We start from the raw sequence: 26,393 nt of genomic DNA, 5'->3' as shown, positions 1-26,393 counted from the left end.
TTCACCTACTTTATCAGGCTCCCAAGGTCATTTTTCTCTTGTAAACAGGTGTCTCCCAAAACTACACATATTTCAATCTTTAAAACTTGTTTTGAAATCAAGGTTTATGTTGTCCAGAGTGGAGGGCTTCATGTTTTTCAAGATATTGTTTCAGGGAAGAGCTTAGTCTGCAACTTAACAATTGTAGACAAAAGTGACTAAGAAAACATTATGTTTTGTGTTTGTTAACAACCTAATGACAGGATGTCTTCTGTCTACAGTGTACACACCTGTTACATGTATGTGAGAGACACGAAGTACACAAGTGCTTGAGTAGTTACAGAAAGGGATGCTAAGTGATAATCGATCAATGTGCTGAAATCCGGCGTAATAATTCTGTAGAATGTAAACAATGCGCTCTTGGATCCTTGTACAGGAGGTAAATGTAGTAGCAAAGAAGTATGGAATGCAGAGCATTAATGCTGGGTAGAGGTCTTCATAATGTTTATTGAGTAAACAACAATGAAAAAAAGAATCAATGGCTCCAGTTCTCAGAGCCAAAAGTTTCCGTGTTGAAAGCAAAAACACTTTTTGAATCAATGTACATATATATTGGAGGGAATTTTGTGTAATTAATCCCTTTGAAGTCCAATAAACGATTGAGTCAGCAAAAGACTGTATTCAGGAGTAATGTGTTTTGTGTAATTTTCACTACACTGAAATGTCAGTTGAAGTTGTGTTTTCACGAAGAAATATTAAAATTTAAACTTTTGTGGAAGTTAAGAAGTCGACAACAGCATAGAGTATTGCCCTAGCACAATTATGGAATACCTCTCTGTTAAATTCACTGAAAAACAGCCTTTAATCCCAGTGTTATGCTTCATACAGCAACAATTCCTTGTCTTTGATCTGCGTTTGTCTTCTGAGGGACAAGACTTCCATACGAAGGATTGGCTAGAAGCCAAACACCATGTAATAGTAGGCCCATTCTCCCCATTGCTGCAAACCCAAGCCTTTGTGTTCCTGTGGAAAAGCTTCTATGGATTGAGAATTCTCTTTGAAATTAAGAATAATGCAGCTGAAAGAATCGTGTATCTAATTTCTGATATTGTCTTGCAGACCTCATGTGGAGTATAAGCAGATGGCCATGATGTCATTAATATAATGGTCTTTGGATTAGTTTTTAATGGAATCACAATGATATTGTTTGAGGCAAGAGAGGCTAACGCTTGATGTTCAGACTATAGTCAGTTAAGAAGCTGTTTCTCAAAGAACTTAGAGCACATAAGGTCATTGAATCTAGCATGGACAACATACATTTGTCAAGATATGTCATAGAGGTTAAGGCAGTGTTATTGCCAAGTCTGTGGATGAAGGGCTGGGAATGAGATGTTTGTTAATTCCAGTCAGCCTTGAGTTGCTTGGACTCCTGTCTATTGCTAAGAGTTGGTCAGTGGCATAAGGGTACCCAGAATCCAGTATTGTCAAAAATATCAGTATGGCAGTCTCCTTGTATTCGGCTCTTCTTGTTGAATGTCACCATTACCACTCCACAGACAGGAAAGCATAAAAGATGTTATATTTTTGTTCAGAATTGGTATGTTTTTTATGGTCAGTGTTTCCAAGAGGAAGCATTACAGAGTAGGTGTAATGAGGGTTTGAATTAACTGGATGCAGTGAAGAGGATGACGCTATAGTCCAGGTGACGGGGTTCAAGTAATGGCTGACAGATGAGTCTAGCTCGTCTCTAAGACCAAAGTAATGTGGCCTTATGGTGATGAATCTGGTGATTCTAGAGAAGCCAGGTGACATTAGGATGTCTGGGACGGGGTGGTGGGGACATTACCGTGACTCGTTATTAGGTTCCTTTCTACGAAAAACATGACTGCAAAGCTGCAGACATATGTAGGGGACAATGTTGGCAAACTCATTTCCTGGACAAAGGGCTGGATAAAGAAAAGTTAACAGCTGAGCCAGTTAATCAGGGCATGATTACATATTGCTTTTGGTGACAAATTGAGTCCGTGTCCGTTATAAATAACGACCATCAGGAAATAGCCACGTCATGTTGACAAATAAAGGCGGCCACGGAAGACGAAGCGACTGCAGGGCCCCTCGGTCACCGTGGTTTTGACAGGAGCACGTGTTAAAGTATCTTCCAAATATCGCTCACTGAGGCATGATCCTTGCTGGTACAACAGGAGATTGAATTCATCATTGCCACACAAAACCTACAGGGATAGAGAAGACTTAGGCTGTGAGACAGTTAACTGACAGATATGCTTATTGGGTTATTAAGGGTGTGTGAGTTTAGATGCCTGTCTATTTGGGCTAATTTGCCAAGTGATCCATGCTGCTTGTAGGGTCATGACCAAAGGGTTACACTGTGGCATGTCATGTATTACAAATATGGCCGTTAAACCCAGGTCCTGGGTGTCAGTTCCGAAGGGTAATGACTAAGTATTCCTGTTTTTGTGCATTCATTTATTCTGGCTGCCACTGTTTGTCACGGCCCATGAAGATTTGATTTCAGCGCTGTAATGGTGTCAAGGGAACTTTCATGATATTTCATTCAGGCATTCTATTTACCTGGGAATGCAAACTACAACAAAAATTACAATTAAACAGTTCAGTATAATGTATTTTTATGACAAAACAAAACATGTTTTGTAAAGTTTGGTTAATTTTGATGACAGTGGGCATAAACAAATTATCCATTTGTGAAATATGTGGTTGAATCTAAACATGTTCTTTAAAGTGCTGGCAAGTTCGATAAGAATTGTTGTAACAACAAATAATAATAATAATAATGTCTTGATTCATCAAAAGGTAGCTCGATCAATTTACAATGAAACTGTTCTTCCCCCAAAACCTTTGCAGAGAAAGTAAGTATATAGGAAACGTACTTCAGAGTCGAATCAAAACAGACATCAATATGTATAAAACAAGATAAAACAGCTTGTAGTATGAAAAGTGAAGCGATATACATTCCTACATACAAAAAGCAACAACACATCCAATAATGCTGTCACCACAGCTGTCCCAACCAGCAGGAAAAGTAAGATAGTGGGAGACAAGAAGTGCCCATATCAAACTTTTTTAATTTCTTTAAATACTAGTAAATAGCAGTGATCAAAAATCTTAAATTTATGGTTGCCTCTGAAATAGCTTGAACTGTTTCTTTTTAAAAAAATGGAATTTAGGTAATCACATTATGGGTTTCTCATCGTCCAAGATAAAGGCACAGTTGGATAAAAGTAGTAACTAGTTCATAAGTGTAGATCAGACATTACACTTACATTGTCTTGTACATAAAAAAACATTTCTAGGCTGCGTGGGGCGGCTCTATTTTACCTGAGTATATTTTGTATTGGAGATATGGGAGAATAGTGTGCTCATGTACATTTCCTATGTAATATATACAGATAACAGACCACAGACTGATTGTTTCATTGTTGTTTTCAGACACGATGATCAAACCTGTTTTACTCTAAAGTATCTCTGACTGTGTGGTAAGGCCTGCCAGTAACCTACGGCTGGTCGTGGATTTCCCCCAGGCTCTGTCTGGTTTCCTCCCACCATAATGCTGGCTGACGTAGTATAACTAAAATATTCTTGAGTACAGTGAAAAACACCAATGAAATAAACAAATAAAGAAATACTCTAAAGTAATTAGGTTTAATTCAGTTGTGTTTTAAGATTTCAATACTCTGACATTGATCTAACATAACACACTCTAAGCTGATCTGATGGTCAAGGCCTCCAGATGTGTTTTGCAGTCATCTCTGATTGTTTGCCAATGTTATAGTCTTATGACACTCCTGGTTTTGGTCATCTGTCATCCGGTTTTGTTGAGCTCTCTGGCTGTATATTTCCTTTTAAGATTCCTATATGTATAGGTAGGTGTAATCTGGCATGGTGAGAATTGAAGTGACAGGCCAAGAGCTTAGGTGGTAGATGCTGACTGCTATGCCACAAATAGATTTAAGCGTCAGTTGTTACCACCAGTTGGGTCTCTTGTCTGCTGATATCATACGCTTATGACAGCTCCTGTTCAACACCTAAACATGAAATTGATAACACAGCAAATCCCCTTGGCTGTCTGGTCCCTAAACACAGTGGACTGGAAATTGCTTTGCCAAGCACAATTACTGTTATTCCTGTTTCACAAATTCTGCTGCTGTACCCCAGCTGCCTTATTCAGTCACATGCTCCCAGTGTCATCCCGTGGCCTAGCTCACATTGGATTGTAGCCAGACTGTGAGATCCTCTTCCCTGGCAGGTAACAACATCAACCGTGAAGGCGACATGGCAACATGGCCTATCGCAGACTATATCCTGCTGGCATCTTTATCCAATTGTGCTGTTTAATTCACATAAAAACTTTTCTCAAAGGTGTTGGTATTTGTCAAAAGCTGAGAAACTCGTCTTGGCAGGTGTTATTGCTGGGATAGGTTAAATCCCCTGTGATACATTTCAGAAGGCTGTTGTCATACATTTCAACCTTTTTTTTTCATAGCACTCCATAGGCTTCCACATTACTAAAATACCACATTATGTAAAATTGAAACTTGTATTTGCATACATTGGGAGGTCTAAAAGGACGATTACAGGATTTGTAATTTTAGTCCCAAATGGTTTACAGCAGAAGAAGTTTGTTGTCTAAAGTAATTGGCCATGTCGGGAGTTATCATCTGGCAGCGGGGATTATGGTGATCATATTTCTAACATGAAAGTTTGCTTATTCAGCATTTTGTGAACAACCTCAATGTCTGGTCAGCTCCTGGAGATTTAAGCATTATTCAGTTGTCAGCATAAATACAGTTATGACGTCATGATAAGAGAAAGTGTATTTGATTGGTGTTTTATGATGTGCTCAAGAATACATTTATTTCTCTTGTGTTATGGTGATCAGTATTGTTGGGGTAGGAAACCATCTGCAGGTTGCTGACACACCTTACCAGCATTAGCTGTGCTTAAACTCATAGCATAACAGAAAGTAAGTTGGAAAATATATAAAAGACCGGCTTGGTATGTATATATACTGTATTCATTGATCATGTATTGCAGTACTTTAACATGAACTATTCACTTAGAGAACGTCCTTGGTATGACAATATAGACATTTTGCAGAGCAGATGACATGGGAAAAAAATGAAATGTTTTTTAAACTGTGATAAATGAAGAAAACATTCTCTAAAATGTTACATTGCATATGACGTTTAAGTTTATGTTTTCTTTTGTATTGCAGGCTGTCAAAACAGGGGGCGATGTTATGCAAAAGATGTATCCGGACTTATTTGAGCAGTTACTCACCTTTGTTGAGTACTCGGTTAAACCACCTCGCTATGGCAACATGGAAACGAAGACGATGGGCGTGGTCAAGGGTCCCTCGGTGCGTTCATATGGAGATGTTCTGTAGTTTTCATGAGTAGCGCTCAAACATTTAAAACATATTCTGTTTTTACATTATACTGAGCATTGGCATCAAATAACCAGGAAAGCAATATTAAAAGGAAATGTTGGGGTGACATCTCAAAGATTACTGCATGAATTGAGCTCACTTTTTGTACACATATAGAGCACAATAGGACGATGTTCCATCGTTTATTCACTGTGTGCATGTTAAATACAGTAAATTACAAAATTGAAAACAAGTATGCCTTCCCCTACAAATTGTTCCAGAAGGTGGTGTCTTTGTATTACTTATAAATGTTTTGTTTTATTTCATTTTGAATGTTATCTCCACATCGAAAACCATTCCTGATTCCATCATGTTCTCTCCACAACATGGCTGAAATATCGCTGACGTGGTGTTAAGCCATAATCATTTATTCACTCCTTTACATGTGCCTCTTTCGGTTCATTGTTTTATTTTTTTATAGGATATACCTTATTTGACATAAAACTTTATCTAGTACCAAGGTTACTCATAACTGATTCAGAGATTTCTTGTTGTTTCGAGGGTTGTTTTTAAAGTAGGATGATATTCGGCTAGAAAAATGTCAGCTTCACCTCCAAAAGTTATATGATATGCCAATAATGTTAATTTACTTGTATTTAAGGATGCACTTTTCGGAGTAAATTTGAAGGGTAGACACAATAATAATAATAATAATACTTTATTAACTGAGAGAGATCAGTTAGTTACAAAACAAATTGTCCTTGAGTCCCTCAGGTATACACACATTCACACATACATTTTTTTACATGTATACCATATTTCCGCAACCTTTTCGCAAGGAGCCGAGACCAGTTCAGCTGCATGAGGTCACAACTCTACAACCTGACCTGTACAAACATAAAAGCCCATGCCGTGAGTAGTGGGACTAAGTTGTTTTCATACCACTGATCAGTTGGCGGTAGATGTGCGACGGGTGGTGCGTATTTGCAGTATTTTACACAGTACTCAAGAATATTTCACTCATGCGATGGCGGCCAGCCTTATGGTGTGAAGATTTCAAAGAATGGCAACCATAAACTCAGCAAGGCACAGGTTGAACACTGTGTTCGCTCGTGTGAAATTGGTTACCCATTACCAGCTTCATATTGCAACAATTTTAAACATTGTATTGGTGAAAGGCTGTTGCCATTCCTCATCACATTTTCTGGGAACTCAGTCACATGTACCAAATTGTCTTACACGTAACTGACAGCGTACAGAATTCAACATTGACGAATCAGATGAACTTATTTTCACTGACCCACCCCTTGGAAAAAATATTGATTGTGAAATCTCCCGCCAAATCCAGACACTTGCGAGTTTGTGGTGATGGGGGACGACTTGTACCCCCTGAGTGCCCCTTCATCTGGTATAGGGTAGAGATGGATACGAATTCATGAACACAAGGCTTCAAAACATTCCAATATCACATTGATCTGTCCGGGAAGACCATACAACCTTCTCCTTTGAGACGACTTTAAACATTTGTTGTGAAGTCAATGCTTTGTCTAACCGATCATAAGAATGTTATATATGAAGGATCCATTCGTTTCTGATCAATGTGAAATTCATTTTCAAACAGTTTCGTTCTTTGCCGTCCTTTCAAATATAGCAAATGTTACCAGTGTTAGAATAGGCAGAGTAGGATCATCAATTCTCTTAAGCACAAATATGAACAGCAATCAGGTCAGATTTACTTTCCCCCATAACTAATCACTGACAGTCACTGTCCATAATCTTACACGCACAGTAGTAATCTATATAGAGTACGACCGACTGGGCTCCCAGTAGCTAAAAGCTCTAATGCTATTGCTCTAAGACTTCATGTAATATTATCACGAAAGATCAACCATGCTACGTATATTCCACTATGCAAATAATGCCACTCAGCCAGCATGAAAGAGCATTCATTGAGACTAATTGTGATGTAATGTGTTTTTTATTCTTTGTTTGAAATGACACCAGGCAATTCTGGAAAAAGAATCCATGATTGTTACATTACTACAAACACGTTTAAATAGGTTGTTTCTCCACTACTTCATGTTTTTAGCACAAGCAAAACAACAGGTGGTCGAATCGGGTCTCTTGCTGTGATTGATGTGTTCTACAAAATATGGTGGAACTCAGCAAGGTTGTGATTTCCATATCAATACCACTCAGTCAGTTGTATATTGCCAATGCCTCTGAATTTTCACGCAAAGAATGCTAGCCTATTGTTAGGTCATCAGAACCTACAGTGGTAAAGTGTGAAGATGTGTTCATGTATGTTCTAATCTAATGCAAACAAACTGGGTGAAAATGAATTTTCTTACGAGAACGAACATGTAGAACTGAGTCAATTTTTGGTTTTCATCAAGTCAAGCTCATACCTTAAGGATGCCTTGTTCAAACTACAGAAACATAAAAAAAATCACATTTAGTTATCAATATGTTAGAAAGAGACAAACATTCTTACTTTCATTATCAGAATAGAAACTACAACCATTTTCTGAAGAAAAGAAGAATAAGTCAAAGCATGAAGAGTGTGCTTTTCACGAGTAATGCATGCGTCAGAACTACTCCTGTAGGGATTAAGGGCTAAAGATGAGTGTTTAATCTTGCCTTTGATTAACAAGTCTGCCCTAATCCCCATATCCTGCTAAAGATCACCCATCACCACACCACTGTATTGTTCAGGATTACATGAGCACAAGGACTGACTGCTTGACGCCCTGGAGTTTAGGTCTACAGGGATGACAAGTTTCAGTCAAATTCTTTGCCTGCGTTAATACACACAGTGGGGTATTCTCAGCTGAGCATAACATGTAATGTGTCACATTTAACTGTGACAGTATAACATGGTCTAACGTCTCTAACTGTTACAGTGTTGGTATCGAATAATTAATTTGTATTCGTTTATAAACGGAAGTGAATTACACTGCACACAGGACTTGAGTAACGTTTTAGTCCGTTGATCTATACCTCTCAACTTTTGAGTCACTTTTCTGAATAGGTGAATCATATTCTACATGTATTTATTCAGCTGGCTGACCGTTCAGTCGTATGCCACAGGTAACTGTATATACACGCTGTGTTAAACAAGGAATAAATGTCCTGAGCTTAAAATATATGTTGGTGCGAATTTTGGAGCGATCAGCATAAAAAAATCTTGCTGGCCAGCGCTTGACAGCTGTCTTATACAGATGCAGGCACAAGAAAATGATGACTGTCATATCAAGAAATGAACACTCAAATCACCTGTTGCCTGTAATAGATTTGAACTTGATATTTGTGGTAAATATTGTAAAGAGTGACCAGTGTTTGTCATCTACTTCCATATGCTGGGTGACTGACAGGTGTTGATGTTGTACCGGGTGTGTTAGCACATGGGGGTTTACACACGTCAGACCTCCTGCAATGCGGGATGTGTCTATGGGAACAGGATTACCCCCAATCTCCATATTTGCCTGTCATGGATTCAACCCATGAAATATGGTATACAAAATTTATAAAATGTAGATGAACCTGACCTAAGATGATCATAAGATAAAACACAATGACAATTCTACACATAATCAACAGAGGCATATTTTGACATATTAAACATTTCCATTAAACATTTTTTTTTTTTTTTTTTAACTTGACATTCTGTGTATGGTTATTACCATGCAAGTGAATTTATTTACCATGGTAATTTTCTGGGTAGAGGAAGCAGGTGAATTTAAGGGTGCTCTTGTAAAATAAAGGTGCTTTTGTAATATAAGTGTACTCTTGTAAAATAAGTGTGCTCTGGTAAACTTAGGGCGCTATTGTAAAATAGAGATGCTCTTTTAAAATATGAGTTCTCTTGTAAAATTGGTGTTCTTCTGTAAAATAAAAGTGCTCTTGTTTACTTAAGAGGCTTTTGTAAAATAGAGGTGCTTTTGTAAAATAGGAGTGTTTTGTAAAATAGAAGTGCTTTTCTAAAATAGAAGTGCTCTTGTAAACTTAGGGTGCTTTTGTAAAATAGAAGTGCTCTTGTAAACTTAGAGTGCTTTTGTAAAATAGAAGTGCTTTTGTAAAATAGAAGTGCTTTTGTAAAATAGGAGTGCTTTTGTAAAATAGGAGTGCTTTTGTAAAATAGAAGTGCTTTTGTAAACTTAGGGTGCTTTTGTAAATAGGAGTGCTTTTGTAAAATAGAAGTGCTCTTGTAAACTTAGGGTACTTTTGTTAAATAGAGGTGCTCTTGTACCTCTGCTTCTGTAAAATAGGTTTGCTCTTGTAAAATTAGGGTCTTTTGTACAACAGGGGTGCTCTTGTAAAATAGGGGTGGTCTGGTAAAATTAGGGTGCTCTTTTAAAATAGGGGTGCTCTTGTAAAATAGGGGTGCTGTTGTATAATTGTTGCATCTTCTATTTTTATAAGGTGGACTGGGTGACCATGAACTTTGTGCCTTTTGCGGAGATGTCACTGGAGTTGGTTGTAGACTTGTACAAGTCCACGGCTAAAAATCCAACCGTTATACAAGCTCAGGTCCTTCAAAGTATCATCAAGGTAAGAAAAAGTGTTTTTCTTTCAGGAAGGAAGCTAGGGAGATTTTGCCTCAGCTGAGGATCAGCAGCCATGGCCGTGACCTTACATCTTGGACTGTCATTAGGAGCACTTATGCCTATAGCCACTTTTGGCAGTCACAGCCAGGAGTCAGTGAACCACAAGAAAGATCCAGCATTGGTCTTGGGTTCTCATAGGTGCACATGTAGATTGCAGACAAGCCAGGAAGTGATTCAGGATTTCCAAGGTGTAGTTTTTCATGGCCACATTTTGAAACTTTGGAAATATAAAACAATTGTGAGTCGGAATATGTGAGAATTATATTAAGTATGAAGTTGGTTTGGTAAAGTATGTTAAAACCATGTTTTGACGCCCTGTATGTGAGATGTATGAATGGACAACTGTGTCCAGCCTGGTTATTGCCTAGCACACTCAAGTAGATGACAAGGTTTCTTTGTTACGTTGGTCTACTTTGACAATATCCAACACCATGTCTGCTAGCCTGTACTATGGTAGTATTTATTAGAGTGAGGTCTTGAAAAGGAGATGGGCGGGCTTCCTCTCCTGCCGTACGTGGGAAATTCAGTCAGCAACCTGCAGATGGTCGTGGGTTTCCTCTAGGCTCTGACTGGTTTCCCTCCACCATAATGCTGACTGCCATCATATAAGTGAAATATTCTCAAGTAAGGTGTAAAACACCAATCAAAATAAATAAGAAAAACAGATATTGTAGACTCTTACACCATGGCAGATCTACATGCTTCAAACTTGAGTTATCCAGACCATTGCGCTCTCATGATTGTTTTTATTCTCTGAAGAGATGTAAACTGTCATTTAGTGCAATGTATTTTTTTCCAAAAGAAAATACATATGCATTAGACTTGTGAATGGAGTCTCATGCTGGTTCAGATGTTCAGGTGATAAAGTGATCATTCTGGATTCTTAGAACCCTAAGGAGGCTTGGGCGGTCAGTCGTTGTTTACTCAGGTGTAAGTATGCAGGCTAAGGCCACAACAGATAGGACTTCAATTATTGGAATTCTCTGAGACTGGATAAGATCTAATAAAATAGAGAAACTGAATTGGCTGTAATTCAGCTAGGAGATGTACTTATTGTTTTCAGTTATAGTGTCGGTATTTCTATGCATTAAGTTGTCTGGACTTTGAAATGGGGTCTGCAGAAATTCGTTCCTTGCGCAATCAGTAATATTTCCGCGAGCGCAACTGCATTGACACGGGAGCCTAATCTGGTGGTTAATGGGGTGGCTGGGCGCCTGATGAATGGCTATTATGTAGCTCACCCCCAGCCTTTTCTTCAGGCCCCTTGCACAAGGTGCCGCCAGACATACACTCAATTCTGGGTACTAAATCGACTTCCAGCTTAATGTAGCTCATTCACAGATCTCAGTGGTAGAGCAGCAATATAACCTCATCAGTCGAACTAGATATATCTTAGATAAATTTGATTAAGGCATTTGATGTGACAGACATACTCGTTATTTTCAAAGTGATGATATAAGTTACAGGCAGTTCAAAGTTTGCCGGGCTACCATGCTGTATTAACAGTTGCACACCACAAACCACGTTTACAATAGAAATTCCTAACAAATGTTTGTTATGATACATCATTGCCGCCATCCTGTTCATGAACTGTAATGTTTATGGATCTTTCCACTTGATCCACCAGATGGAATCAAGCGCCAGTCAAATAACAAAAATAATGACATTTTTCAACACCTGTAATTCTTCATAAGCTGGTTGTGATCATCACACATCAACTGTAACCCGGGGGCCTCGGTGACTCAGTTGGTTAGCGCGCTAACACAGCGCTATGACCCTGGAGCCTCTCACCAATGTGGTCGTTGTGAGTTCAAGTCCAGCTCATGCTGGCATCCTCTCCGGCCTTATGTGGGAAGGCCAGCCAGTAACCTGTAGCTGGTCGTGGATTTCCCCCTGGCTCTGCCTGGTTTCCTCCCCCCATAATGCTGGCCGCCATCGTATAAATGAAATATTCTTGAGTATAGCGTAGAACACCAACCAAATAATAAATGAAATCAACTGTAACCCCTGCATCTTCTGAACATCTGATTATTTATAATTAAAGAATGGGTAATGCATATTAAAGAGAAAATGTAACAAAATGTCTTGGTAATTTTTAATTTCTTTCTTATTGGCAAAGTTTAAAAGTTATTATTAACCCCAAGCTAGCTCCATGTTTTCCCCGAATCTTGGACACATATTTTGAAAAAGGGCAATTGACTGCGATAGAATTTCCAAGAATCTTTTACTTTTGAAGCAAACCAGTACCTTTATGCAGAAACTAAAAAGTGTTGGCTAGCCTGAAGTTGAAGTTTGGAGGAATTGGCCTCTGCTTTATTGTCTTCTCACTTCCAAAGGTGTTTGTTGTTTCCAGTTTGTATAGATGATGCCTTCAATTTTATGGTTTCCTCTAACAGAAGGTAAGGTACTTCACAACCCTTACTTATGTTTTTATGCTTCCTGTATAAGAGAACACGATTGACCTTTAGCTACACAAATTCACAAGGTGGAGGGCCCCACCAAAACCATCATCTGTGGAGGGCCCCACCAAAACCATCAAAACCGTCATCTGTGGAGGACCCCACCAAAACCGTCGTCTGTGGAGGACCCCACCAAAACCATCATCTGTGGAGGACCCCACAAAAAACATCGTGTGTGGAGGACCCCACCAAAACCCTCATCGGTGAGGGACCCCACCAAAACTATCACCTGTGGAGGACCCCACCAAAATCATCATCGGTGGAGGACCCCACCAAAACCATCATCTGTGGAGGACCCCACCAAAACCATCGCCTTTGGAGGACCCCACCAAAACCATCGTCTCTGAAGGAACCGACCAAAACCGTCATCAATGGTGGACCCCACCAAAACTGTCCATTGTCCATTTTATTGTATTCCCTCACAAAAAGAGTCACAGGATATATGTACATGTGATTAAAGTTTTGCTTAAAAAAGAAGGCTTGGTTTGACTCGATCGATGTATTTGTAACCCATTTGGCATCATGTGGAAAATTTTAATGAAATGCCATATCAGTGTTACAGTAATCAGTTGTGACCATAGATTTTTTGTGAAATGTGAAAACCAAATATTTCCTTGGGTTTCATAAGCTTGATCTCATTCACCCTACCTTGGCTCCTCAAATTACTTTGGTTGAAAGTGTGCGGATGTCTGAAATTGAATTAAGTTGTTTTTACGATGTTATGTGTGAGTTCCAAGTCAGCAGTTGAGAAGAGCAATAGAGTCTGAAATGCCTTCTGGACACTTCACAAAGACGATCCAATGGAAATTGTGTTTTTACATATTGATCTGGCGGGCTGTAAAATCATACATCAAACACATGCGTAACTTTAATCTGGATTTGCTACCCATCACCCTTATTAATCTGCGGGTGTGGTTGATTTCATCTCCTAAATTATTAAAGCTAAGTTCGTATTGCTCTAAGCTGTAAAATGCCACGTTTCCCTTTTACTTCTTGTCATTTATTAGCAAGGTTCAAATGTATCAATTAACTTCTGAATAACCTCTATTACTAAAAATAACCAGAAAGGCTAGAAGAAACATTAACTTTGAAATTGTTACTGTTTCTGTAGAAGGTGAGGTCACTGGGGGGCCTATAAGACGCCATTGGCTTTTCTTGTTCATTTTTTGTTAACAGTCAAATTTTAGTTTGGAGACACACAGAAAATTATCTTTACAAGACAATTTATTTTACCACCATTAGTTATAGTCAAGTATATGTCTTGCCAGGAAGTGTGACAGTGGTTTTTTTAGAATAACAGTAAATGTTCATAATGAGTTGCCTGTACAAAGCAAATTTTCCATTCAGATGATGAATCATGATAAGATTTTACACGAAAGATATTGCTTAGCAAGCGAAGGCAATGGCGTATGTGATGCAAATGCCAGAATGGACAGGTTTATTAGGGCGCTGTGACCCAAATGTAACCTTTGTTTGACACGTGAGCCACTGTCAATCCCTCATAGATGTGGCAAGCACATAAAACAATGTGCAGGATACAGTTAGACTCACGATTGGAGATACATATGAAATTTGGTTTAGAGGAAAATAGACTGTTGTGTACATTGCCCTTTGTGAACAAAAACAAAAACTATCTGGGTAAGGGGAGACAACTCCTTACTCTCTGATTCATGCTATGTGTTCTGAAGCTGGTTGTCTTGATGTGCTTGTATTATGCATCCTTTTCAGCAGCTAATCAATTGTGGTCTCGTCAAGCAAATATTTTAGATATTCAGCAGAGCTCCATAATGTCTAGGAGTCAGAAAAGGGTGAAAATTCATCATTGCAAACAGATGGGTATATTGTGGCTGGCCTATCATTTCCCAATCCAGTGTGTGTGGTAACTGGAGTATTTTTGTAATGGGTTCTGAATTGTGTACATTGGTTGACAATTCTCTTGTCTGGGCTTGTCTGTCGTCCATTGTCATCTTAACAAATTGAAACGGGCTACTGTAATGACCTTCTTCAGAATGGTCACTGATGAAACTTCAAGGCATGGTCACATATGCTTGGCTAAAGCCTGCCTATTCGCAGGACATTTCCAATTCCCCAGGGTAATTTGTTTTCTTACGCTGCCGTTGTTTTGAAACACATCGCTTTAAATCCGACAGGTTATTGAATATGGCAGTATAATAGTCAAAAAATGAATCAAATTGAACTTTTTGTTAACACATTTTAAGGCTAGAAAGCATGGTCTAACCACATCTGAAAGAGCCTGCTTCACTGTTGGTACTGGTGTATCCTTCAGATATCATAATTGCTGATATTTCCTTCTAGCTGTAAAGAACATGTACAGTAATCATGCAAAATCTGTAGCAACCAGTAAATCACCCATTTCTCATCATTCCACGATAAGATCTCTTTCGGTATCAATCATTTGTATTAGGCAGGACATGTTGTACAGAAATGGTCAATCCCCTCTTTGACATCACTCCCAGGTCAGTGGATGGATTTCTTGTTTGAGGTATTTAGTTTTTACCTTTTAACAGAAACCATCTATTTTCAGGTAATAAAATTAATGTACAGCACCTTATATGCATGGGTTTTTATAGATTTATTCCATATCTATTTGTTATTTTTTAAACAGTGTTAAAAATAGATTGGGCACACTGTGTGTGTGCTTGGAATGTTTTAACAGAGGAAGTGGGTGGAAGCAGGAGACTCCAGCCTGTAGATGTGTGTTGGTTCATCATTGACAGGGATGGGACTGTTTACAGAAATAGGGTGTTTATCTGTAAACATGAGGGATATACCAAGCCTGTTGGTAATCACACATGCCTGGGTGCAGTCACGACTTATCTCTCACCCCCATTCTGATGGCTGAAGTACATGGAGGTAAATGAAACCCTGCTGCTTTGAAAACAGTTAAAAGGATTCTAAAGTGGATTAGCTAAATTGCATAACTTGGAAGTGGCCTCCCCTCAGGTTACCTCACACAGAGGGACCCAGTGACCCCCCTGATGAGTAGAACTGGAGGGATGGTTACATAACAGATGGGCCTGGGCTGGTGTCCAGTTGCTGTCCAAGCAGGAAGACTGCACTGGCTGACCTGTTGGCCACATGTCCTGGAATGCCTCAGAGAGCTAGTTACACATTGCCTGAATAGGCATCAGTGCACTAGCCACACTCTCTGGGGAGATTTTCATTGGGGATGAAACAGCCTGTAGCTTTTAACATTTTCTTCATGCTTCATATTGTTTTTGGAAGGGAAAAAAGTCCTTTAAAAAAAACAACGATCGTGATTTTGTTTATTTTCATGAACCTGAGTTGTGATTCCACCATGCGTTTGCAAGGCACTGAAGTTTCTGTGATATACGATGTATCAGTGTTTACAGAATGCAAAAGTGTCCATTCAGCTCAAGCATTCCTATGCGTATGTTAATGGATGAAGTTAGAAGGTGATCAGATAATGAACAAATAAACACACACATTCTAGTATATGTGCACAAACTTTATTTATTGGACACAAATGAAGAAAACCCTACGTCATTCAAATCAGTCAAAACATCAAATATAGTCAAGGACATACATAACATTTAAAAAAGCTAATAAAAAAACTGCTGATATCAGCTGGTGTACCTGAGTATACTGCTATAGGTGGCCCTATAAATGATTGCTCTTACCCCAAAACCTTACAAAATACAGGTTTTCCATTTGCTAAAATCAAGGAATGTTTTGTATTCATTGATTGACTCTCTCTCTCTCCCAGATATTGCATATACATTATTCACAGTTACATAAATCTGTCCGTTACTTCTTTGGAATGAGCTATTTACAGGCCAAGGTAAAATTCATCTACATATTTTTTTTATGTTGAATTGTTGCCCTCTGTATACATGTATGGTTTCTGTTTAGCATATACAATTTGAATAAAAGGTAAATTTCACTTTTATCATCTCAGTTAAGACTCCAAGACATTAATGTGTTTATATTACACAAAAGGGATTTTTTTTTGCTAAATATGGTAAACTTTTGGACATAATATATTACCATAATGTTCTCACCACATCATGTGATTGACAAAATATGTCTTGTTCTAAATTTAAATTGTTTTCCACCGAACAACACACAAGGTACAAATGTCACATTTAACAGCTATATTGGTCCCTGTAATGGTTTATATATTATCTGGGTGAATGCATATATTGTTCTTAGTTTTGGCTTTGGAAGAAAACCTCTCCGAAGCCTCCTGAGATACCTACAGTGTATATTACACATTTTTCTAGTGACACACCCAGGAAATATAATATTTGTAATTGTCTGAGACTTTATTCAAATGAATTTTAAATGTCATGATTTTCTGTGGATCACACAATACATTATCACAAGTCTGTTTGTATAAATCACATGAAAGACAGTGGTTAGGTTGGCATGGTAGTTAGGCCCATACTGGGATGATTGTAGGCATGAGCATCCTAGGTTGTCATTCCCTGATAAGGCACGTTACAAACTGCTAACCATAATCATGCATCATACAATATACAGTGACACACTGACAATGGTTTCAGTACATGGATATCGTTCACTCTACATGTCTGACATCACTTTCCTAATTATGTACTGTAAATAGGCTTCAACTGTAACTCTTAGTCTTATGAAGCAACAGTTTCCTCTATTTAAGTTCAATCTCCGATTTTATGTGGATAATGGAGAAAGCTTTGGCAAACTGCTCTTTTTATGATCTTTTTTATGACTTAGAAATTATACACTAAGAACAGCAGCATTCATCCTTAGTGGCATACAATATTTGTACACAAGTTATAAATTTTAGAACAATAGGTTGTATACTTTCCCTGAACATAGTGGTTTATATGTGAAGACTAGTACATAACATCTATCCCAATGGACCATGTAAAACATTGTACTGGCCTTGTAATGTGATGCACAAAAAATACACCAACACTGTTGATTTATGGGAAACTGATTAAAGTTAAAATATAAAACAGTTAAATGTTGATTAGATTCATTAAGATATACGTAAAAGTATCACATTTCAAATACAGCTTTCTGTATGTGTATATTTCTGTCATAAAGTTGACAACCTGAGATAAATTTGTATTACATTAGACAGTAGTATCCTTCACTGTAAATAACATTCAGCAGGATAATACTGAGCACATCAAGTAACATAAAATCCAAATAAAAGCTTATTCAACATTCACGTGACACAATACAGTGGTAAACTGTAAAACAATACTTGCTATGGCAACATTAGAAAGTCATACAACAAAATACACTTTCCCTGAACATATATATATATATATATATAAATATATATATATATAAAATAACATGTTCATTAAAAGTTTTTTCAATTTCAAAATGAATCCATGTTAGGTCTGCTTAGTATGCCTCCATCTGTATTAGTCGAAGCACTGCTTGGGAGCTGTTAATGACACTTGGGCAGGGAAGTACTGGGCTGAAGCCATCTAAAACTTACAGGTCAACCTTCTGTACGTGGTCATTCCACATCCTTAACACTTCTTGCCATACAACAAGCACTCAACCTCAGCACTATCTAGTCAATGTTTTAGACTGAAATAAAAGATTTGTTTGTCCCAGTGAATTCTTTGGTAGCAGTTCCCCAATTCAAGCTCACTCCTCCAGTCATGGGTTGTACAACATGCATCTGAGCTTTTCTATGTCATTCTTCAAGAGGGATAGCTCTGTGCGGAGTTGAAGATTTTCCTGCTCAAGAAACACAACCCTCATGGCAATTTGTTCTTCCTTCACTCTCCTGGCTTCCCTCGACCGTTTAGCGGACTCATTGTTTTTCTTCCTTTTTTCCCAGTAACATTCATCTTTTTGCATGTCTGGGACATTGTGTGGGCGTTTCTTGGGGGGAACCCTGAAGCCGTTTGCCTCGGCACGTTCTGCTATGGATCCACAGTCGTGAGAAGAGGATGGCCCAGATGAGGAGTTGGAGTCAGAGCAGCTATTTTTGCTATTCAGACCAACTCGCTGGCCACTGAGGTGGTCAGTGCTCTCTGGGCTCCCCTTGATAGACATTGAGCTGGTGATCTCCATCATGCTAGAGGAGCCTTGGCTTTGACTGTCTGGTGAGGGATGAGCTCTACTCTCAGATGAGGCCTGCATAGAGCCATGGAGATGGGGGTGATGGTGTGGGTGCTGGGAAAGGGGGTGTCCAAGTCCGGACATGGTGGAAAGGCTTGCTTCAGCGGGTGCAGAGCTGCAAGTGGACGTCACCTGAGGGTAGTCCCTGTCTCCTCCTGTCACAGAGGACATTGCCATGGGTGATGGAAACGCTGGCTGAGAGCCATAGAAGGACCCGGGCAGAGTGACAGGTGTGCGTGGGTAGGCCTTGAAAGGCCTCTCTGGATCTCTGCTGCTACTGCTGTGGTGGTGCATATCTGATGAGATGTCGTTGCTGTAGTCAGCCAGGCCTTGGTCTGTCGTGTCTATTCTGTACCAGGTGGATGGGTAGCCCTGGGAGCCTTCCTTTGGGTGGTGGTACACCTGCTGGGGGTGGCTTACCTGTGAGCAGATAGAAACAAAATATGTCATCGGTAAGAAGTTCAGACAAAGGTGAAACACTCTCAACAGTCTCGTGTAAGCTGCAATCCAAGAGCCCCCACTGCCATAATTTCCAAGGGGTCCAGAAAGTATGTGACACCTGGATTTAATTTTGATCATGTTCATATATGACTATATGCTTTCAGTTTACATAATTTAATATTTAGTGGGATTATGAAGGAGGATACACATCAAAATATGATATGAATATCCAGAAACTGGTGATTTAAGAATAACGTAAAGTAAAATCGCCTTTAATGGTCATTTGGCACAGCCCAATCTCGTTGTTACCATTGAATAAAACTTGTACATTTGTGCACAAGTATTCCAAGTGACTAAAAAAATTAAAGGTTCAAAATATTGTGTAGACAATAGCTTAATTAGCCAGAAAGCTATCGTAACACCTACCATACAGGGGTATACAGCATTCTCTAGAGGTTATAGTAGCAATGAATGATTCAGTGCTGAAAATACACAGTTAATTAGGGTTGTGCAATACATGAAGGTGGTGTACAAGGAAAAAACTGGGCTTAACATTTCTTATGAACAATTGTCTCTGACCAGTATGTATACATTTATATTGTATGACTGTGGATTGTGGATGACTGTGGACTGTGCGTGGATAAAGCCAATTGCTTGGTTTTATTAACCATCCAGGGATTTGTATACACAATAGATTGTGTTTTTCAACAGATTTAAGTATGCTGGATATATAAGATACCTCCTTTACTACTGGTAAAATAACATACAAAAATTAAAAAATAATGTGGAATTGTGGTTGTATGCTAAAGATGTCTGCTATTTAATTTGTTTATGTAGATGAGCATGTAGATGACACGAAATATTAGGAGATTATAAAGATATGAATCTTTGGTCTAAATAGTTAGAAGCAATAAGCATTGTTGCTTTATTTAAAAAGATCCCCACTAATAGTTACTTTTCTGCGTAGCATCCTAAAGCCCGTCTCTTCCATACATGTATGTAACGTGTAGACCTGAAAGGAAACTGGAAACTGCGATATTTCTTTCAAAGTTGAATTTGGCTGAGTTACAGTTACATTTTTGGGGCTCGTCATGACTCAAGGTACATGGGTATGGTGGAATGCCACTGGAATTGTTGAGAATTACCCATGATACATTGTGGACCGGGCTGGTTTACATGCATACATTCAGAATTGTCCATTGATAGCTTTGGAAAGGGGGAAGAGTTGTTCATTTCTTGGTTTTAGTGAAAGGCAGCCACCTATGTGGCAAGTTACCTGCAGTACATGTATAGTAATACACAGTTAAAGTCTATGTTAATTTCTATTTCTGAAGTAGGGTGGTGTCATTTAAACATTTCTATAAAAAGAAAACTATTGATCGTAGCTCAATATACACCAGAATACATGAAAGCATTTTCAAAATTGGACACCTGCTTCCAAAGCTTTTGGTGAATGTCCAAGATATTTTCAAACTTGCTCTAACTAGGATCACTCTACAAGTACATCAAGTGTCAAAAAAATCCATGTGTTGGTTCTTGAGAAGAAGATTTTTAAATGTATTGATCAAAATCCAAGTTGGCCTCCATGTCGTGTGACCAAAGTTAATCAAAAACAGCCAAGATTTGCCTCATAACATTGTTCCTAAAATCACCAAATTTCAACAACATCCAATGAAAACTTTTCCTTTTACAGCTCTTAAAGCTTTCTAAAAGCTTTCAAGAAAATGGAAGAAAAATAATAATAACTAGAACTGCAAAGCATTTTCGGCTGGGGTCCACGTCGTTTGTTGTCACAGTTATCACAGTTTGCTGTTGAACAGTAGAAAGAATAGCTATATCTAAATGCAGAACGGCCTTGGTAAATCATTTACAGCGCAGTAGAAAGTAATAAGTCAACAAATTATATACCTGATTAGTGGCCATTTAATTAAAGAACAAAACAATAGAATTAATATGAGTTCCCGAAAAGACTCTAGCGAGAACTGTTAATCATAGCTCAATTCCGTAGCACCATAGGGGTAGAGGATATCTTGGGCTAGAATTGTGTGCAAACCTACGTGAATCATTGTCGAATTACCTGTAAGACAATGAACTTTCAAATATTTGAACATACACATATTTCTACACTAACGCTAAAGACTTGTCCTGCTAATCATCCACAAAAGGCAACTGGCTTTTATTGCAATCTGCGTCTTTTTGAATCCAGTAAATATCGCCTAACACCAGTCAAAGGGAAGGAAGAGGACCATTGTAAACACAGCTACTTATAAATTGTCTCCCTTACACCCACAATTGCAGTGACAGTATCGATAACTTAAGCACCATCAATTTTGAGCCCCGCAGTTTCAGCCGGGGTTCACATTGTTTGTTGTGTTGGTACGCCATCAAATAAAACACAGCATAGCTTTATGTCATCATACAACCGCTTTGGGAAATCATGGACAGTACAGCAGAAAGCATTAAGTGAACTACCATAAACCCAGTCCAGTTATCATCTAACTCCATGTAAGGCAATAGAATTAACATCTATTACTAAACGAAAAAAAATGGTGTTGTCATTTAAAGGCTTCTGGCGAGAAAACTATTGATTGTAGCTCAAATCCGTTGGCACCCTACAGAAAGAGCATGCCTGTGGCTACAGGTTGGTGCAAGTTTCACATTTCTAGCTCCCATAGTTCTCGAGATACAGGTAATTGAAATTACATGACGTAATTTTAGTTTTTTGACTATCTCAAAAAGTTACAAAGATATGCAAAAAATAAAAGCAGATTGGGAACCATCGCCTCAAAATACATTATAATACACTTTGAGAAATTGAAATTTCAAAACTATGTGTGACGTCACAAATTCGACCAATAGCAAGCTTCCAAAATTTTGACCAGAAGTCAAAGATTTTCTCAAACTTATTGTAACTACCAATGCTCTAGCTGCACATCGAATTTCAAAACAATGGGCTCGGTGGTTCTTGAGAAGAAGATATTTGAACGATTTCATATATAAAATCCAATATGGCCGCCAAACCACGTTACATAACAAAAATCAAACCCCCTGGTGCACAAGTTCAGCCATCAGGGAATAACACTGCAAAATTTCAAGTCAATTGGTAAAGCGGTCTAGGCTGTAGGCTGGACACAAACTTGAATAAATAATGATAATAATAGCTCGATATATTATATATATAATATATTCCATATATTCTCTTTTAGAAAACTATGTATGTCTTAGAAATTCACTGGAATTCTGAAAGATGTAAATAAAGTATGTGAAATGTCCATTAAGTTTTGAAACAAGTGGAAAATTGGTGCTGTAGTGAAAAGAAATGACAAGGTGTAAAGGTTACATATTGACCTTTCGTCCAAATCTGATCTTTTGTAAATAAAATTCTGAGCCCTTAACGATTGAGGTTATCCAGGCACTCACCTGAGGTTTCTACCTGTCTCCTCTTCCTATGGCTAAGACTATATGTCACAAGGTAACTGATGATCTACTTCCTCTTGCCTGATGTTAGTTGGCATGAAGAGCCTCTTGACCAAAAATTCTTGACTGTGTGTGAGGGCCTTTCACCATAATAGCGTGATTTGAGTCCGGTTATAGGCTAGCTAGACTGGCCCCTGAGAAATGCTCTACCTGCAGTAGACCTGTTTGTCTGACTCTTATCACATTGTTACTTGCGTCTGGTTAACATTGCAGCATCAAGCCAAGGCGTTACAGCACTGACCACTGACCACTGGTATTGAGCCAGCTTGACTGACCAGATTGACCTTTCTATCACCCCACTAGCTATTTTTACTACAGGCCTGGTTATTACCACCTCAGTGTACCTGCATGGTCAGCAGTGTTATGCAATTCCTCATAAGAATCGGGTATACCTGGCCCAGCTCTACTGCCACATTACCTAATATTATGCCATCATTACACCATAGCTGTCATTTGTCACCACACTGGACAAGAACTTTAATATATTCCCCTGTGATAGTCTTATTGGTTTTGTTAATGTTAGTCACACATCTATGTATGTGTCTTTGGTCACCTCTCAAAAAAAAAAATGATTTATGACTGGCTTAAAAATGATTTAAATTTTATACCATAAAAATGAGTTACATTTTTCATTACATTGCCTAGAAATGTAATTATGCAATATTCCTTACCTGGAGGAGAGTTCGTGTGAAAATTTACACAGACAGCTGTGAACTGTAATTAGCAATTATCATGCTCATACCACAGATCCTTGAAACTAATAACCATTATTTTAGTCCTGGAATCTTCTGTTCGATGAATGTGTCTTAATTATGCCATCATTATTTTTGTGGTCTGAGGAACATGAGAAAAGAGCTTCTCCCTTTTTCTTTTTGGTTTTGAGTTATATTGTTATGTTTTGACTGTCACCGCATTTTTTTTTACAGAAATTTAGTAAACACTAAATTCATCTAGATGTTTTGGTAATTTTCATTTTTATTCTTTCTAGTACATATCAATGTGTTAAAAGAATTTTCTTTATTAAACTACCTGACATGACATACATGACACCTGGGCCAAAGGTCATTCAGGTATTATGCAATTTTTGCCCCTGTTATGCCACTATAGCATCCTATCTACCTGGGCTGGCACAGGTGCCAAAAGGTCATAAACTCTGCACATGATCCCCTTGTGTGAACAACATGTCCACCACCATCTCAGGTGTACAGAAATGATAGCTTCCATTTTACCTGCCTGACAGTCTCATGTTTCATGCCATAGACACATCATTTGCTTTCTAGATCAGTCTTTTATATTACAGTATTTAGAAGCATTTTCCTAGACCAGACTCCACAATATGGCTGAAATACTGCCAGTGTGGCATTAAATCCCAATCAGTCATTCATTCCGAGAGCAGAAAAGATAGATCATGCTTTGAAGTAGCTGACTCCAGCATTATGTCTGGTCTTACTTATACAGGCAGGTATACTTCTTCAAACTTTATCAGTGCTTACTGTAGCTGGAATTCGTTGCTGCTAGAAATTAAAGTTTAAGAATTATGACAGTTCATGTTGGCTGCATGGTTCTTTGTCATAATAGACATGTAGGCGATGATAGCTTGTTTTATAGATTTCCACTTAATCAGCGTATGTATCAATTCATTCCAATTTAACAAAACAAACAACATCAAGCAAACAATTAGGCAGTGTTTATAATTTTCCTTTTGTTTTTCTTCCTTGCCCTGGTGTTTGAAGAGACACATTTTATATTTAAAAACTACTTCATATGTGAAGGAAAACTATCACTTAAACATTTGAACTGAGTAACTGTTGAAAATGCATCAATACTACATGGAATTATGTAAGCCATATCTGCACAGGCCTTGGACACCTCAGTAATTGAGCATGAATGTGGATAACCTGGCTAACATGAAATCAAGCAAATTTTCTTGAAGTGATGTGTGTCTTATGTTAACATTAGTGTAGTATTTGCCAGAGTGTGTCCAGTAAAACAGCCATGTGTCCCATAAAACAGCCATGTGTCCCGTAAAACAGCCGGACCAATCAGAATATTGTCTACGCCCTTTTCCACATGGTTCCCTGTGTGTCTGCCTTAGATCATATTTACTCCCACAATATCTACATTGATAAAGGTGCTAAATGTGGAATGGTGTTAGCCAGAATCTCATCATACACAAACACCCATGACCAGTGTTCATTGCCATGGTGTTTAGAATTGTTTCTACTTACTGTTATTTTTTAGATGACTCTACATCAGACAGCAGGCCTTTTAACTTTGGATTTTGTTTTACCGTTTGATGATCAGAAGTGTTGTGTTGTGTTGACTTTAATACCAAAGTAATATGCCTGTTTCAACAAAGGAAAGCCGTTTGACGCTTTTAACATTTTTTGTTCCCTAAAATTTACAAGATATATATTTTTGTGGCCCTGTCCTCTTCCATTATTTCATAGTCAAAACCTTCAGGTAAAATTTGAAAAAAACTTTTAAGGTTTTAATTAGTTTCTTTTTAGAAGCACATTTGTTTTGATGATGACATAGTCCTGACTCACATGATGAGATTAGATGGTGAATGGAATATGGACAGCATACACCAAGTAATCTTGTAAAGGTGCTAAAATGATTGAACTGAATATTGATTTTTTGCAATTGTATTCCTCTGCAATATATGGAATTACATGCTGAAAACAACAGTTGTTGTTTATTAGATGTCTCTGGTGATATTCTGTGACTTCTAATGACTCATTGGGTTAATTTGTACTGCCATTAAGCAAACCTTGTTAACTGAAATACTGTGAAACTGATGTAACCATGTCCATAAGTATACAAGCGAAAAGCCATTCTGAGCTTAAGCTCAAGCCAAGGATCTCTGTATGGTTACAGGAACCTTGCACAGTGTTACTGCCGGTTATGTAAAATATGGAATGCAATCCCTGGTAATTAACTTCATTACACGCAAACACTGCCTGTATACCCATTACTGTTAATCAACATTCATTTACAATCGCTTTAACTGTAACAGGAACCAAGTCAGCTATGGCTGCCTGCTAAGGCTTTCATATTCAAACCGTGAATAATTATCTTGTTCAAAGAAAAAAGAATAGAAATGCCTTCAGAGCTGCAGCGCTTTTTGTGCGAGCAATTAGCATTTCTTCGGAGGAACTTTTTCGGATGTCATTATGGAAGATTGATTTTTTATTTATTTCTTTTCTCCTTTTAAGTGGATGTTATGAAAAAAGCAGAATGTTATGATGCATATCTGTGTACCTCATACTTCTACCATTGTGAAAGAAAGAGCGGAGTGCTCGTGTTTTTAATTTTTGTCTTTGATTCTGTTGAAGGTTTTTATCACTTAACATATTATGGAACTATATAAAATTCATCTGGCTTTGTGAACAATGCCTACTTGCAATGAACTGGCTTGCATATTTGAAAAAAGAAGGAATACATGTAATGTGTTTTTTTAATTAAAATCTCCAATCATAATGTTGCGTTTATGAGAAGACAACCAAGACTTGGTCTGGTGACCTTACAGAACTTGGGTGAGTTATTTCCTCAACCATAACATTGCATAAGTTTGAGTGTAATTCCACAGTATAACTGTTTTACACAGGCATCCCATTGACATTACTTAAAGTTACATGGCAATCCACAGCAGCACTGGTAACACTATGGTAATGTTACATAATCTTACACCCCAAATATCCCGAAACAAAGCCATAACTTTATGTAATGTTGGTTCACTTATCACTTTACCTAAAGCACATTCCATACTTTAGGACAAAGTATCAAATGATTTATAGATATTATATCATTAAGCAATCTGTATGATGAAATAATAGATAAAATAGGCAATGTTTAATTTTTCACATCATCTGAAGGGTTCACAAACAAGAGAATGCTGGTGTACATTAC

At 38.1% G+C, this 26,393-nt stretch overlaps 1 protein-coding gene across 1 annotated transcript in view; it reads left to right on the top strand.

Annotated features, from left to right (window-relative positions):
• Positions 1 to 26,393, top strand: part of LOC135469729 (protein MON2 homolog) — a 221,177-nt gene that overhangs the window by 182,133 nt on the left and 12,651 nt on the right. Inside the window, 2 exon segments of the mRNA XM_064748295.1 lie at positions 5,231 to 5,374; positions 9,806 to 9,934. Of these exon segments, the coding sequence (XP_064604365.1) occupies positions 5,231 to 5,374; positions 9,806 to 9,934 (273 nt within the window).

This window comes from Liolophura sinensis, chromosome 7 (assembly GCF_032854445.1).
Source record: "Liolophura sinensis isolate JHLJ2023 chromosome 7, CUHK_Ljap_v2, whole genome shotgun sequence".
NCBI classification, from domain to species: Eukaryota; Metazoa; Mollusca; class Polyplacophora; order Chitonida; family Chitonidae; genus Liolophura; species Liolophura sinensis.
Note: the sequence above shows the minus strand (reverse complement) of the source record. Positions and strands in the feature narration are given on the sequence as shown.